This window comes from Diceros bicornis, chromosome 12, assembly GCF_020826845.1.
Source record: "Diceros bicornis minor isolate mBicDic1 chromosome 12, mDicBic1.mat.cur, whole genome shotgun sequence".
In the NCBI taxonomy this organism is placed as follows: domain Eukaryota; kingdom Metazoa; phylum Chordata; class Mammalia; order Perissodactyla; family Rhinocerotidae; genus Diceros; species Diceros bicornis.
This window is the reverse complement of record NC_080751.1, coordinates 28,845,760-28,860,893: the sequence shown is the minus strand read 5'-3', so window position 1 is coordinate 28,860,893 and position 15,134 is coordinate 28,845,760. Positions and strand designations below refer to the sequence as shown.

Below are 15,134 nucleotides of genomic sequence, written 5' to 3'. Positions count from 1 at the left end.
GCATCCCAAACAATTTACTGACTTCCTACACAGGATGTTGATATATTGTTTAATAATTGCTTTCTGAATATTTGTTTTGTCTACCCTAAAATATAAGCTCACTCTGAGTCCTTATTATGTGTTAGAAAACTACTTATTTCTTTCACTTGATTGTCATAATAATCTTATGACTAATAACTTGATAAAGATTCTTTCCTTGACCAAACTCTACTCAGGCTCCCCTGAATGCTTTCACAACAGGCCTTGATTTTTGGACTTCCATTGTCCTCTCTACATTGTCAAATTTAGCAATAATCTTTTGGAAGCTCTAGGTACTGAGATCACGGTACAGGGAACCCAACATTCCTCCTATACAAATTCACGCCGTGCTTGTTTTACACAACTGATCTGATGGCCCATCCTCCAGACTCTGGCGGCCGAGGGTGTGTGGCAATAAGACAGCTCCCTTTCCCGATATAGACCCACCGCTCCGTCTTCCCCTCGGCCGCCGGAGCGCGGAGACGACGCGGAAGGAAAGCGCCGGCTGCGGCCTGCCCGAGGCTCCGCTGGGCCCAGGGCCGGCGTCTCCGCCCCGAGCGAGGCGGTGCCGGGGCGCCCCGCGCGGCGGGCCCCGGTGCCGGCAAATTAGTTTGGCCCCTCAGAGGGCCGGCTCGACCGCAGGGCCCGCCCCCCCGAGGGATTGGAGGCCCGCGGCCCCGCCCGGCCAGCGGGAGGCGTCGTACGCGGCCTGGCGGCCGGGGACAGCGAGGGCCCGCTCCGCCTTCTGTCGCTCTCGGGTCCCGGGGGTCCGGGCAGGACGCGGCACTTCCGCGCCCGCTCTCCGCTCGCCCGGCCCGCGCCGCGCCCCGGGCCCGGGGAGGAGCTGCCGTCGGAGTGAGACGCCGGGGCCTCCGCGCCGCGCCCCAGTCTCCGGCCCGGGAGGGGTCCCTTTTCCGCGGTTGGTTCCTTCCTTCATCCCAGCTCGGAGCGAGAGGCCGCCGCCCCCTGCAACTCGCGTCTGCCCGAAGCGCGGGGCGGAGGAGTGAGGCGGAAAGGGGTGGGGTTTCCCTGTTCGCCGGTCCAGAGACTGTGCGGCGGCAAGTTGGTCTCCAGGCGCCCGCGGGCTTTGCGTTGGGTCGGGCGGGGGCTGCCGGGGGTCCCGGGGCCGCCGAGCTGGGGGGCAGGCCGGGCGCGGGGCAGCGCTGCTCCTCCCGCCTCCGCCCTCAGGGCCGGTCGTCGCGGCAGGCCCCACGCCCAGTCTGGCGCGTGTTCCGACCTCTGGGTACGGGTTTGTCCCCGGAAACTCGCCTTGAGCGCTTTTCATCGTAGCCCTGGGAAGGAACCCAGAAGCAGAAGGGACACCGTGTCAGGGACTGGCCTTGAGAGGAGGCTACCGCTTCCCTCTGGGAAGGGGAACTGGGGATCCCGCCCAGGATGTGCATTTTATAGTCCTAGTCTTCTTTCAGGTCTCAAGTTCGGATGCCACGGACTTGTCTTGTTTAGAATTTATGCCCTGTTGAAAAGTTGTTCTTCGAAGTCTTTAGGTTTTAAATCAACAAGTATGTATTGGACACCAGTATATATAAAATACTAGTCAAGGAGAACCCCCACAAAAACTTTCCTACGTTAGGCTTGGTTCACGGTCTAAGTTCCCGGCTTCCCTTGTGCTGCTGTGTTAGGAGGACAGGTGAATGTTGTTCAAGATGTCTGCTGTGTTCCTTTGCTCTACCTGGGACGTTGGTGCTAAGTAAAAGTTGGCAGGGCATTGGATTAAAGTAAGTGAGGGAGGGAAAATCTGTTAAAAGGAACAGAAACTTTCTCGTTAGGAAGATGGGAAGATTATACAACGAAAACTTTACATTGACTTTCATTTCAAAACTACTCACCAGTTTTTAAAAATTCTTTGGAAGTACTTAGAGGATTGCAGTTACCTTCAGTTTCAGGCATATATATTGGTATTTTTTTTCCCCTAAGAAATTTTCTCTTCTAATTCAAAATCTCTTATTGTGAAATTTACTAACCTGTGTAGAATTATAATTAATTGATTAAAATTGTGTGTCTATACTATAGAGTCTATGCTTTTGTTGGCAGTATCACCTTGATCTCTAAGGCAAGGCAATTTTCACTTTGGTGAGGGTGGGGAAGGGAGAGGGTATAGAGAAAGAGCAAGACGTGGAAAGAGTAGTGTGCCAGCCCTGAAACTGCCCAGCGGCCTAGTGCTCTGCTAGGTTGTACATCCATGAAAACCCCGGGCCCATTTAACAAATGTCTGCTGAGTACCTACTCTGTGTCGGCTGCTGTGTTTGGTGATGATATACATTGCCATCGTCCATGTTTTCCCAATCCAAAACTGTATTCTTTCCTAATGACTGAAGATCTCATCCTCAGTGAAAGGAGTATTTGCATGTATGTGACATTTATTTTCTCTTTGTCACTGGAAGTTGTTAACTCATTTCTTCAGGTGTATTCTGCACTGTTAATACATGTTATAGCTCCCTAAATGAATTTTGGAATTGTTGAGTTAAGTGAAGTTCATCGGGTTTGTTTGTTTTTTAAATATCAGTACCTCTTAGATTTCAATATTGTAATATATCTGAATCTCCAATTTGAATATAGTGTGAGGGCTTTCCCAAACCCAGCTGACTTCAGAATCCTAATTTCTAAGAACCTGAGAAAGTAACCCACAGAAGACATTTTGAGAAATGTATTTTAACTGGAGTTTTTTAATTTTTATTTTTAATCACTTATCTCACCCTTTCTGCCGACAGAAGTGATGGCACCAAGAAGAAATGAGAAATACAAACTTCCTGTTCCACTTCCAGAAGGCAAGGTTCTGGATGATACGGAAGGCAAACAATGGGTGCTGGGCAAGATGATTGGCTCTGGAGGATTTGGATTGATATATTTGGGTAAGTATAACTATGAATTACCAAATATTCTTATATATGTGACTGTAACTGGGATTACTTAATATTTTGAAAATTGAAACTTTGAAATAGAATGGAATTCATAAATGTACTTTATTAAGTAGTATGAAGTTAGTTAATGTTTAGTAGAATGCCTAGGTTCAAGATATGACCGACCCCACTCCTTGTTGTCAGTGTTTTTCTGAATGACTCTTAGAAGTCTTTTCAGAGCGTAATTACACAGTCTGCCAGACAAAATGTTAATGTTCTTTTTTGAGAGTGTATTTTCCTGGAAACATTGCTTTTTACAGCTCAGAAACTACAACTATATAAATACAAACACTTTCTGTTTGTGAATCTTAATCATTAATATTTAAGTAATACAAGGTTCTGGTCATTTCTTAACTGGGCCACACTAGAGATTTGAGCCTCAATACCTCCAGGCATCTATGCATGGAATGCATTAACTTCTCCCCTGTGTGTTTAGAGTGGTACTAGTTATGAGCCCTCCTTGGGATAACTGAGAAAATAGACACTCAAAATTATTTTCTGTGTTCTTTGGTACAGGTAAGGAACACGGGTTGAGTATATTTTTACACTACATTTAAAAGTTTAAAAATTATACTGAATTTAAAAGGATCATTCAGGGCTATCTTAAATCTGTAGTGGAATGATCAAGGGATAACCTTTACAAGACTAGTTTTAATGAATAAAACAAGATAAATAATAGTGATTTAAAAAAAAGTGCCCCTCAAGGATAAATTCTCCTAAATGTGTTGACTCATTACGTCTGTTTCTGTAGGAATTTAAGAAGCTGGTAAAAGACCTCCATTGGAAGAATCTTGGGTTCCTCATTAAACATTTCAAACTGTAGGGGAGGAAGGACTTTCCCTCTACCCTCCTAGGTTCTATAGCAGGGTCTATGAAATAAACTGACAACAGGCAGATTAAGAGGAGAAAAGGTATACAAATTTATTAATTTTTAATGTTACGTCCATGGGACGGAAAAAAATGTGAATAGCCCAAAAAGTGGTGAGATTTGAGAGCTTATATACCATCTTAATAGCGGAAGGGGAGAGGGCATGTAGACGACTTCAGGGAGAGTAAATGATTTTTAGAAAAGATGAATGGGCCCTTAGAAGAATAGATGGAGGTTATGATAGTTTGTGACAAAGTTTGTCTGAGAGTGGTGTCAACTCCTAATCTCTTCTTCTTTGATAAAAGTCAGTCTTTCCTGGTTGATGAAACTCCCCTGGAGGGGATTTATAACAATTGAGGTTTTTTTGGAGGATCTGTCTTTAGGCAAATAAAAGGAGCTCAGAGAAAGCCTCTCCTTGCATTTGCTGTTTTCCAAGTGCTTTCAGCTGAAAATAATCCTTATGTCAAAGAGGCATATTTCAGGGTGGCATCTTCTGCCACCCCTCACAAACAAACCTGTTTCATGGATCATGAAGGATAAAGCTCCTCTTCTGATAAAATTAAGATTGTAGTTTTGAACAAATGAATGAAATTCAGTCAATAAGTAACTGCTTATTAATCACCTCAATGTCTAGTTGGAAGGGTAAGACCAGCACAAAAAAATTATATAGGCTAAATAAAGGACAGGTTCCCCATTTAAAGGGTTTGAACTTGCTTGAAAAATGCTGTGATTCTAAATACTACATTGAGTGACATAGGCAGCGTGTTCAGTAGAAATGTAATACAAGCCACGTGTGTAATATAAAATTTTCTAGGAGCCACATTAAAAAAATGTAAAAAGAAGCAGGTGGAATTTATTTCAGTAATGTATATTATTTAATGCAATATATCTAAAATATTATTCCAACATGTTATCAATATGAAAAAACAAAATGTTTTACTTTTTTAGTTAAAGTCTTTAAAATCCAGGGTGTATCTAGTCGCATTTCAAGGGCTCAGTACTCCATATGGCTGGTGGCTACCATATTGGATGGTGCAGATAAAGACCATGAGAGTTCCGTAGTCCACTGAGTAGAGTTCCTGTAGAGTAAGTGTTGGTTGAGACTGAATTAGTGAATTCTCTTTTATAGCAGAGTTATGATCTCTAGTATACTGTCTTGACTCAAGGTCAGAGATATGGAGTTGAATAAATTATTTCTGATGTGGCTGAGCTATTGCTTTGGATCCCACAGCTTATCAGTTATACTTTCCATTTTCTAATATTTGAATTATTTGAGTAATTTCAAAGAAGTAGAGAAAAGCATTGATGGTAATGATCTTATTCTTTTTCTCTTAAAATGTAAATATTATATGTGTTAATATGTATTTAAATTTAAGTGCATGTTTAAAATTAAATATATGTCTATACACGTAAACATATATGTACATATGTGTATACACATATTCATTACTTGTATGGTTCCTGTTGTGAAAAAGGAATTTATTTGCTCAGGCATGTGATTTATTTGTCCCTATTCAAATACAGAAAAATCTTTGCTTCTTTCAGTTTAAGCATGTGTCACATATTTTTTTACTTATTCTTTTCTTGTTACCAAAGTAATATTTGTGTTACAATTTTCAAGGTCTGATATGTTATGCAATACCCACTAGTATCTGAATTTTAGAACCTGGACCCTGGAATATTAGCAAGTGCGTACCAGTGGGGAAAGACTTTAAAGAAATGTTTAGCTATTTTGAGGAAAAGTTTCTATACTTAAGAATGTATAATATAGCTGTGTTCCCAATATTGTCATTGTTCCATCAAAAGTGGCATTTATAAATCATAGAATCAGCTCTTTAATGAGATGCCATCAGCAATAACTTTATTAAACTCAGGTTTTACTTATTAATTTACAGATTAATTAACTTTATTGAACTTAGTTTTTATTGATTAAGCAAATTCATATGAAATTATATCAAGTTTTTGCATTTTACAGTGGTTCTCATCACTCCCTGTGTATCAATAAAGAGGCAGGTAAATTCAAGTTTTCCTTAATACCTTTGTGTCCAGCTACATTCTTTTCAGGTATTATTTTTCCAGAGACACTGTTTCAGCAGACGCTTCATCAGCATTTGTTGCCTAAGGCTGAGAAGAAACTAGCTGCTCTGTCTAACTCATTGTGCATGTACAACTGTCCTCTAGCTTTGAGATCAATAGCCAAGGCCTTTCCGTAATCAGCACCTTACAGTAAAGGGGAAGGAGCAGAGAAATTTGGTATTTACTCTTGACTTGGAGAAATAATGTGCCTGTAGCATTAATAGAAATAGTTATAAGAGGGAAAAGAAAAGTCTGAATACGAGAACAAAGTCAAGGTTCTTTCTTTGTATATGAAAAGAGAGGGGGGAAAAAAGGAAGAAAGGAAACTGGTTTCGGGGATGGGAAAAATTGCTGTCATTTTAGTGTCATATAAGTGAAAAAGTTTCTAAAACTCTGGGGCAGAAGAGAGAACTGAGAGTTTGAATTCTACTTTAATGCTAGGTATAACATAGAACCAGGCAAACTAAGGGAGAATCGCATAAATAAGAGCTTGAGTTTTGGTGTTAGGCAAATCTGGGTGGAATTCTGACCTGACTAAGCCACTTACAAACTGACTTTCCCCTGGTCATGAGTTTTTGTTTCTATTCTGTATCATTGGGATAATAATAAGTGTGAAGATTAAATGAGATAATATTTTTAAAGAACTTGGAACTTAGTAAGCACTTAAATGTAATTTATTTGTTTATTTAGAATTTCCCATCCTCAGTGATAGTTGAACTCTAGGTTCAGTGTCTGGTGCCACAGGGGATTAGGATGGTGACAAAGATGTCTATTGGAGGGATTTTCCGTTTATCCTGCCATGGATTGTGATAGATTTAGTTACTCATGTGGTAAAACTGAGAACATAGAGAATGTCATTGGAAGACTATGACATTTTATTTACTGACCTATATCTATTTTTGTCCCTAAAATTTACAGTAGTAGCCATGACGACACAATCAAAAGTTCTGATTTAAGCTGTATCTTATCTGTTTCATATATGAAAGATATCAGGTTTCAGAAATTAGTCAAAATGAAGAAACAAGAGAATTATAGGGAATAAAATTCAGCCAAATTCCTTTGAAGTCTTATGAGTAAAAATAGAAATGATTCATCTGTGGAAGTTGTAGTGTTTTGAAGTTGGGCGTAGTGATGACCATTTAGCATCTTTGGAATATAAAGCACAGAATAGATGTTCAACAGTTATTTGCCAGAGAGATTGAGACTGAGGTTGGGATACTTAACCCACACAAGCCAGTTTGCTTTATTCTCTTTCATAATTGTAGATGTCACCCTTAATTCCAGCCTGTAATCTTACAGATGTACCCTTAGTCACAAGGAAAGCTGAGACAAGTTAACTGTCATGATGTCATTTAAAAGAATCCTTGTATGCTTTATTGGCAGTAAGTCAATAGCATTATCTTTTATAAAGAATAATACATTATTATAACTAAAATTAACTATGGTGAAGACTTAAGATAGAATCAGTTATTCATCGATAAATGTTTAGACTTCATCCACTTGACCGTCATACATTTTTTGGGTCATGCTCTCAGATTAGCTCGATTTTGCTCTTTCGAAACATAGAAGAAATCTTTTTGATTGGGGGAAGAGGGTAGGATGTCTAGAATTTTTAGACATTATCAAAGTTTAACTCCATTATTTTACAGATAAGGAAACAGACTTCTATTTATGAAGAAATAGAAAAGATTATTATGCATGTGTGGTTTTTACTTATTTTATTTTTTAGTCGGCTATAATGGATTGATTTTCAAGGTATGCAGAATAATGTTAAGAAGAGCCTAATGATCATGCTATGAACAAAGTAGAGTTATTGGAACACATATTGCTTCATTATACATTGCTGTATTAAATGTTGTTTTGGCAGTGTTTTACAGAGAAAGCTTTGAGAGAAGCGATTAGTCTTATATAACACAAAGTAACATTATGATGCCACTATGATTGTTACTAGGAAATTTTGCAAATGATATTATGGAGGTAAAAAGAAGAAGGAAATAAGTATAAAAATAAGGATAACTTGAACTAGAAACTATAGTATATATGATAAATTAGTTCCCAGATGAAGGTGTAGACAGATAATAGGTGTTATAAACTCAAAGGAGGAAGGGATCACTAGGGATTTGGGGAAGTCAATACACTTGTTGGACCTATCAACAAGAAATAAAAGTCCCTAGAAGATGTATTTTAATTTTGTATTTGCTGTCCATAGGCTATTAATTTTGAGTTTTTAAAGAGAGAGCAGTGTTCATTTACCTATCAGTTAAAAAATCTAAGTATTTACAAAAGTTTGGGTTCTTCGTATAAAAAGGGAGAGTTCTTTTAAGGCTTAGCCTTTGCTTATCTTTTTCATTTTTTTAAATGTCTGATCTTCTTAACATATTTTATATTATGGTTCTTTATTTTCAACATTTTTACTGTCAGACTCTTTTGCCTTAAGGGAAGATTTACAAACTGCTCTGTTTTTCAGTGCATTTATGTATTATGTCTCTTCCACTGGACCTGTTACTATCTTGTAACTGTTTATGATGGTCAAAGTTTTTTAATTTGAAACGTATTGCTATAGGGAAATTTCTTCTTCATGAAATGAGCTCACCTCTATTGCCACATAATAAAAGGATTCTCAGCTTTTGAGAGCTTCTGGCTTCCTTATGAAATATAGATAGACTTTTGCTTCTGAAGTATTTTAGGTTTTTTTTCTTTAGATAAGGAAGAAGAGGAATGAATAGTAGGAGGTATGGTCCTTCTTTTAAGACACAGGAATATCTATGTTTATAAAATAAATGAGAGGAAAATTAAGAAACTTTAAAGCTTTAAATGAGGGAATTCACTAAAAATTAGCTATTTGGTTGATGAAAATTTGTCCACTATCCACATTTAACAATGATGCAGAAGTGTTTATGGATTTTATACTGCTTAGATACATGCTTTTGTAATTAGTACTTCTTCAGAGTGTTTGTCCCTTATAACTCCATTAGATGGACTGAGTACACTATGCAGTATTCTATGTGAACGAGTATTTTAGGAGAAAAGACAGAAAACTCAGAAATTATTTCAAGATAATTGTTGAAGATTTCCATTGTTTCTTTTAAAAGGATGGCCTTCAGTTAGTCAGGTAGACTTTTCTTTAACATCTCAAATCAAGTATTACTTGAGGAAAAAGATTCTGTAGAAAGGCATCCATTGAAGGCCAGAAACATCTACAGATGCAATGTGATCCCAAGCAATGAAGCATGTGGCCCTTCATTGGCATTGTACGATAACAGGAGGATCTTCTGGCAGAAGAGCTGACTTTTGCTGCGTTCTGCATGCTGCCCCTCCAAACCCATCTTTGATTGGCACCTATGCCCTATTGAAACTGGCATCACACCTTCTGAATGGGCACAGTGCCAGGCTAGCAGATGGGTATGGGCAAAAGCATGCCAGAAACCCAGTATGTGCATCAAGTTTAAGTATCAGGGGCCCAAACTCCCATCCAGGGATATAAAAACTGCAGTCTGTTGAGAGCTTTTTGTGCTTAAGGTTAAAGGACATGCCATTTCTACTCCAGCTTAGAGGTTGATTAATTTTGAAAGTCAAACAGGAGCTCCTGTGGCTGTGTCATGCAAAATTCTATCTTTGGCGAATGAGAATTACTACTTCATGTAGGGAAGAGAAAGTATTGTAATGAAGTTTCCAATGAGAGTTACTCTCCTGCAAGTGCCTCCAGCACTTAAGCAGCATGCATTCAGTGGAGATGAATATTTCTATTTTCCAGCAGAGCCAGGTGCAATCAAAGCCAGATCTTCAACCTGCTGCAGTAAAGAACCCTAAATTTAGAAAGGGCAGGCAAAGTTTGGAAGAACTCCGTGGTGGCAGCTCTCACCATGAGCTGATGAGGTTCACAAAAGTGTATAAAGGAGATGAAGGAGAAACTCCAAATAAAAACTGTTCAGAATACTTCAGCCTGAAAAAGAAAGATCTTTAACAAACCAAAAGAAAAAGTTTAGTCTTTTCTCTCAATGCAGAAATTCTTCTAAATTTTATATCAATAAAAACTTAGTTTACCAAAATGTTAGAACCAACTTAATGCATAACTAACAAAGCTTCCTATTCTAACATTTATTTCATTGCATGTCTGTCATGTATATAAACTTCACTTCTTGAATAATGGATTTTGCATGAAATTGAGTTCTAAATATCGTATTCCTTATGATCGTCTCACACCAACTACAGAACTGGGCAAAAAAAAAAAAAAAAGAGGGCATCATTCCTTGTGATCACTTTAATCATATCCCCTAAATGCTCTTAAATTTACAGGAATGCCTATAAGACCAGCTGTGGCCAAGAGACGCTTTTCCTAATCGCCTTATAGCCGTTGCTTTTTCTTTTCCACTGTGTAAACTTTATCTATGGAACAGATTCCATGAGACCGTTGTGAATACTTCAACGTATTCAAAACATATAACTGCCACAAATTAAACTACTAAAACTAAAGCTGGTGCATTGTAACTGCCAAGTAAAACTGGCACGTCCCTCTGTCAGACTGCGGGAGAGTATGCCATACAGTCCTCGGAAAACACAATTCATCCAGAAGCACTCTTGTCACTTGCTCTGATATTAAACCAGAGAAAGTGACATTAATTAAAGAAGTGACATGAGCCAACAAAGGCAATGAAATTCTAAGCTTTGGCTCATATGCAGACCTTAATCTATCTTGTTCTGCTTAGGTATTGTGGCCATTTCTGAAGATTAGTGTGGCTACTTCCCTCACTCCCCCATCCTCCCATTCTGAAACATCATTTTCAGGCAACTAAAATTTCATATCCAGGGTTGGGCTAGCCAATTGGTACACTGGTAGTCATTGCAGGGTTCCCTAAAATAGTAGTGTGATAGCATACGATGCCTCTACTGCACTTGGTAACTGCATGAGATGAACAACAACTAGAGGCAGAGGAGAGTTGGTCTAACAAAAAGGCAAGCAACAGCCAAACTGAGCAGAGTACCTAGATTTGGTAGACTGGGAGCTAGAGGAGTCTGTTGCTAGGATCAATTGTGAAAACAAATGGTGGCTAGTAAGCCTTATGAAAATTCTAACATGCTAAAGAGGCAAGCAGGGGAGTATCTACATCTTTTCTCTCTCTCTCTTTGTTCCCAGTGTGCTCTCTCATAGTGCTCATCTCGTTATTTCATATGATTACTATTTGTATACTGTCCTATTCGCCCCGCAACACTAGATTATAAACTTCTTGCAGGCATTCTCTCAGAGTGCTTAAACAAGGCCTTGCATATGATAGTTTTTCAAAAATGATTGGTTAAATTAACTCTAGAACTAGTCTGTTACGGAAAAATAATTTTCCCAACAACTAGGCTATCTGAGATGGAATTTTGTGCTCTGTATACTACAACATGTGGTAGGTGTGTAAGGCACTGTACTTTTAGATTTAGAGACATTATTTTGTATATTTTGGAGAGTATGGGGGAGAGAAGTATCTGTTCATTCTCTTTTCAAGTATATTTTTATAATACAAGAGGCCATGTGCTTAATCCAGAGATTATAGGATTTATTGGGAAAAGTCTACTTTGCTAATGCATAGTGTAGGAAGAGTGAAAAAATGGACATTGTTTAAGACTAAACAGTTGTGTTTAGAATAAAACAATTCTACTGAGTAGCACTTAATTGAAGTAGACCTAATAGCAAATATAAACTTTTGTGGAGGAAATGGATGGTGTTTATTGTTAAATGGATTGACTTACAGGCATGTAACATGCATAAGAAATCTACTTTTCAAAGAATGTAAACACAACTTTTAACAGAAAATAAATTATTGGAATTTTTTAATTCAAGTGAATGAAAGGTTTGATTAAGAGTTTTGTACACAGAAGCTTTTGTTATGGTTTCTGGGCATAGGTATTTTTGTACTTGAAATCAAGAATTTTCTATCTATGTAATTAGTCAGGATGTTTAATGTACATTTTCATATCAGGCAGACAATGGCTTCAAAGAGACAGCAGTGCTGCAAAGGAGCAAAAAAAGAAGGCCAAAGTTGACACACACAGAGGCAAAACAGTGTAGGAAAAATCAACACGTTTTGCAAAATCAATCATTGAAAATGTGTCAGTGTTCAGGAGACTGTCTTTAATTTGCAATCCAAGTAAAAAAGAGTATTTAAATATGAGAGGCAGTATTATTGAGCCCAGCATGCCTGCTACCACTTGTTTGACTAGCTCAGAATAGAACACTGAGAGGCAAGGGCTCAAAGTTAAATGTACATTTATACATTTTAAAATCAAATGAAAGATTCAGAGTATATTCATGAATTAATTTTTTTTCAGAACCCTAAATTTAATCAGCTGGAATTACTTTTAAAGTGTCATTCTATTTAACTTTTGGGAATGATGAATTTGCCTTTTAATAGGGGTGCTGTATTTTATCATGAAGATGAAACAAACTGTCTTTTGTTAATTATTCCCCAGAGACACTGGCCATTTTTCTCTCCTATGCTTAGTGTGAAGTAAAGGCAGCTTCCTGCAAATTTATTTCAAGCAAGAGCAATTGGAAGCTACAACATGCGTGAAAGAGCATGGAGAGCATAGCTTCCATTGTAGGTGTTCTGAGTGCCACCTAATGAAATTCTTAGAAGTAATGTCACCAAAGCGTCACTGAGGAGGCCATGAACATAGAACATAGAAGAGTAAAAAAGAATGAAAGAATGAATCTCCCAATAAAGAGTAGCAGATGCATATGTGTCTGTGGCTGCTGATAACTGCTAGGGATAGTTCTTGAAATCTTTTGTAGAAAATCATTATCATCATTAACTACTACTAAAATCTTTCACTTAGTGTGTGCCAAACTCTGTGTTAAATGCTTTACATGCATTATTGCATTTAATCCTCCCAACAACTTAATAAGGGAGATATTGAGGCCTAGGAAGATTAAGTAATTTGCCTCCATGCCACAGTTTTAATAATTGTCTCCATCTACATTTGAACTCAGGATTCTTTGCTCTACTGATTATGTGCTTTGTCAAAGAACACTTTGAATTTATTGCTAGCCAGAGAAAATAGTGGCAAATCACATACTTCTGACAAGCTCATTTCTAAAATAACAGTGAAATATCTAATTGATAGTACTGACAGCTAATTTAAGAAATCTGTTAGTTATGATGCTAATAATGGTGTCATTTCCATTCAGATTGTCAAGTCGAGGTTTAGAGCATCGTGATATGTTTTTAATATTATTAAGTTCACAAAATCTGTGAAAGAACATCTGATGTTTATAGTAAATCTAGTGTTAAGAACTGGAAAAAATACATTAAAAATGTACTATACCTATATCAAACAATATTTTTATGAGAATAGTCAACCAGTAGTGCATACAAACTGATGAGAAAGGTTTGGTGTTATTTCCTGCTTGTTCAAAAATGAATAAAGTTTTGTAGTTTATAGGGATTTTCTGCATTTGTTTTGAGTCTAATAAACAACAGGAAGATCAAAAGAGGCCTCTTTAAATCCCTGTAATACAATTTTAATTAGCATCATGCAAAAATAGGTATTTTTACAAATATTGAATTTTCTTGACCATGTCTTTTTTCCAGAGTATAATAATTTAAAGATACACTATTTAGAAAACTAAGTCTTTTAAAGAGTAAAACAGAACAAAACCAAAAGTACTTGGATAGGCAGAATCTTGATAAAGAATATGTTTCCTTATAGAATTTGTTCAGATACCAAAATATTTTATTTATAATAGAAGTGTAGTTTTTGGAAAATTATTCAGTTCTTTTAAGATATTATTACACAATAGTAGTGATTTATTACATACCTATAGGTGATTTTATGAAAAAAATTATAAGATGTCATGTACAGGCAAATCTTTAGGTGTTTTTAATGGAGGAGAGATATTAATAGATATTGCAATGCTAGTTTTTATGCTAGAATGCTTTTTTCTTTGGAGTATATACATAGCAAGGAAAAGAGTGAACAAAATGTAATACTACATTAGAATACATGTTTTTGAGCACTTATGGTGATATGTGGTTATTAATTTCAATCTGGAGAATGTGAAGACAAGCTATTCATTATACTTGATATTGTTTTTATTAAAAGATCATGTGTTACAATTCTAATGTAGATCTCCAGTATCAAATGTGAGTATTACAATTGAGAATAGAGTATTAGTTATGTAAACCTCTATCTTACAAAGTGTTAAGAGAATAGTAGAAGGAAAAGTAGTCAAACCCACAAAAAAATCCTTACATGATACACTTCAAGAAAAGTGAGAAGAAAGCAAAACAAAATTGTCTATCTAATGGGCAAATGTTGAAGCTTTTTCAAACTGTGTGATGAAAAGGGGAAGAAAAAATTTGTATGGACTTCTGTTATATCAGAATTTCTACTCCAGCAGAAAGCTTTTGAACAAGTATAAATGTTCTGAAATTGACTAGTTTAATGAATTATAGAATCTGTGTAAAAATAAGGTTTTTATTGGGGGAAGGTCTTTTAAGTTCCTTCTGACCCTGAAAATCTGTGAGATCCTGAAAGATGGTGAGAGATACTGAAACATGGATAGAGGCTTTAAGGAAAGAATTGACTCAGCTGAGCAAAGAATTAGGTACTATTAATGAGCAAGCAAAGCAAATCTAAGTCACAGAAAAATGACGTGAAGAGATCATCAAGAAGAAAAGATAATGGTTCTATTTATCTGTTTACGTAGTATATCTTTGGATAAGAATATCATGTAAAAAAGGTAAAGACCTGCAAAATAGAGACTGTAATGAAAGATATAAGAAAGATTTCCCTTATTTGAAACCTAATTTCAGCATGAATATTAGAAAGTGTTTCAAAAAGTGAGGGTGGGGCTAAAATTCTTACATAGTGGGTTTTTAAACTTAAAATACAGAATTTACAGTATCATTTCAGGAAGGGAGGTCAAGAACTACTTCACCCCTTAATTCATAGACTGAAAATAGAAAGACTTCATGATTAGCTAAGAGAAATATGGCTGTCATTCCAGTATTCTATCTGGCCAAATTGAATGTCTCTAAGAGATAGAAGGAAATATTTGAGGTCTTAGGAAATATAAAATCATTTCATAACAGAGTGCCACAAAGATAAAGTAGACTTTAAAGTATATAATTGAAAGGGACAAGAGATAAATGAATTAAAATATTAAGAAAAGATTTGATGATACAAGTAAAACCGGTTTAGTAAAAATTGGAGTTATGAACATAGAATTTTATAATGCAATTCACATTTCTAAAATAGATTAATGAACT

The 15,134-nt window shown here is 37.0% G+C and overlaps 1 protein-coding gene across 2 annotated transcripts in view; it reads left to right on the top strand.

Moving 5' to 3' along the window:
* Positions 1 to 778: 778 nt before the first annotated feature.
* VRK2 (VRK serine/threonine kinase 2) overlaps positions 779 to 15,134 on the top strand; it is a 108,719-nt gene continuing 94,363 nt past the window's right edge. The window contains exons 1-2 of one of the 2 annotated variants that reach the window (XM_058551178.1): positions 779 to 937; positions 2,751 to 2,888. In XM_058551178.1, the coding sequence (XP_058407161.1) occupies positions 2,753 to 2,888 (136 nt within the window). In that variant the 5' untranslated portion in view covers positions 779 to 937; positions 2,751 to 2,752. Of the gene's footprint in view, positions 938 to 2,747; positions 2,889 to 15,134 lie in introns of both variants that reach the window. The other variant, XM_058551177.1, reaches the window with a different exon arrangement.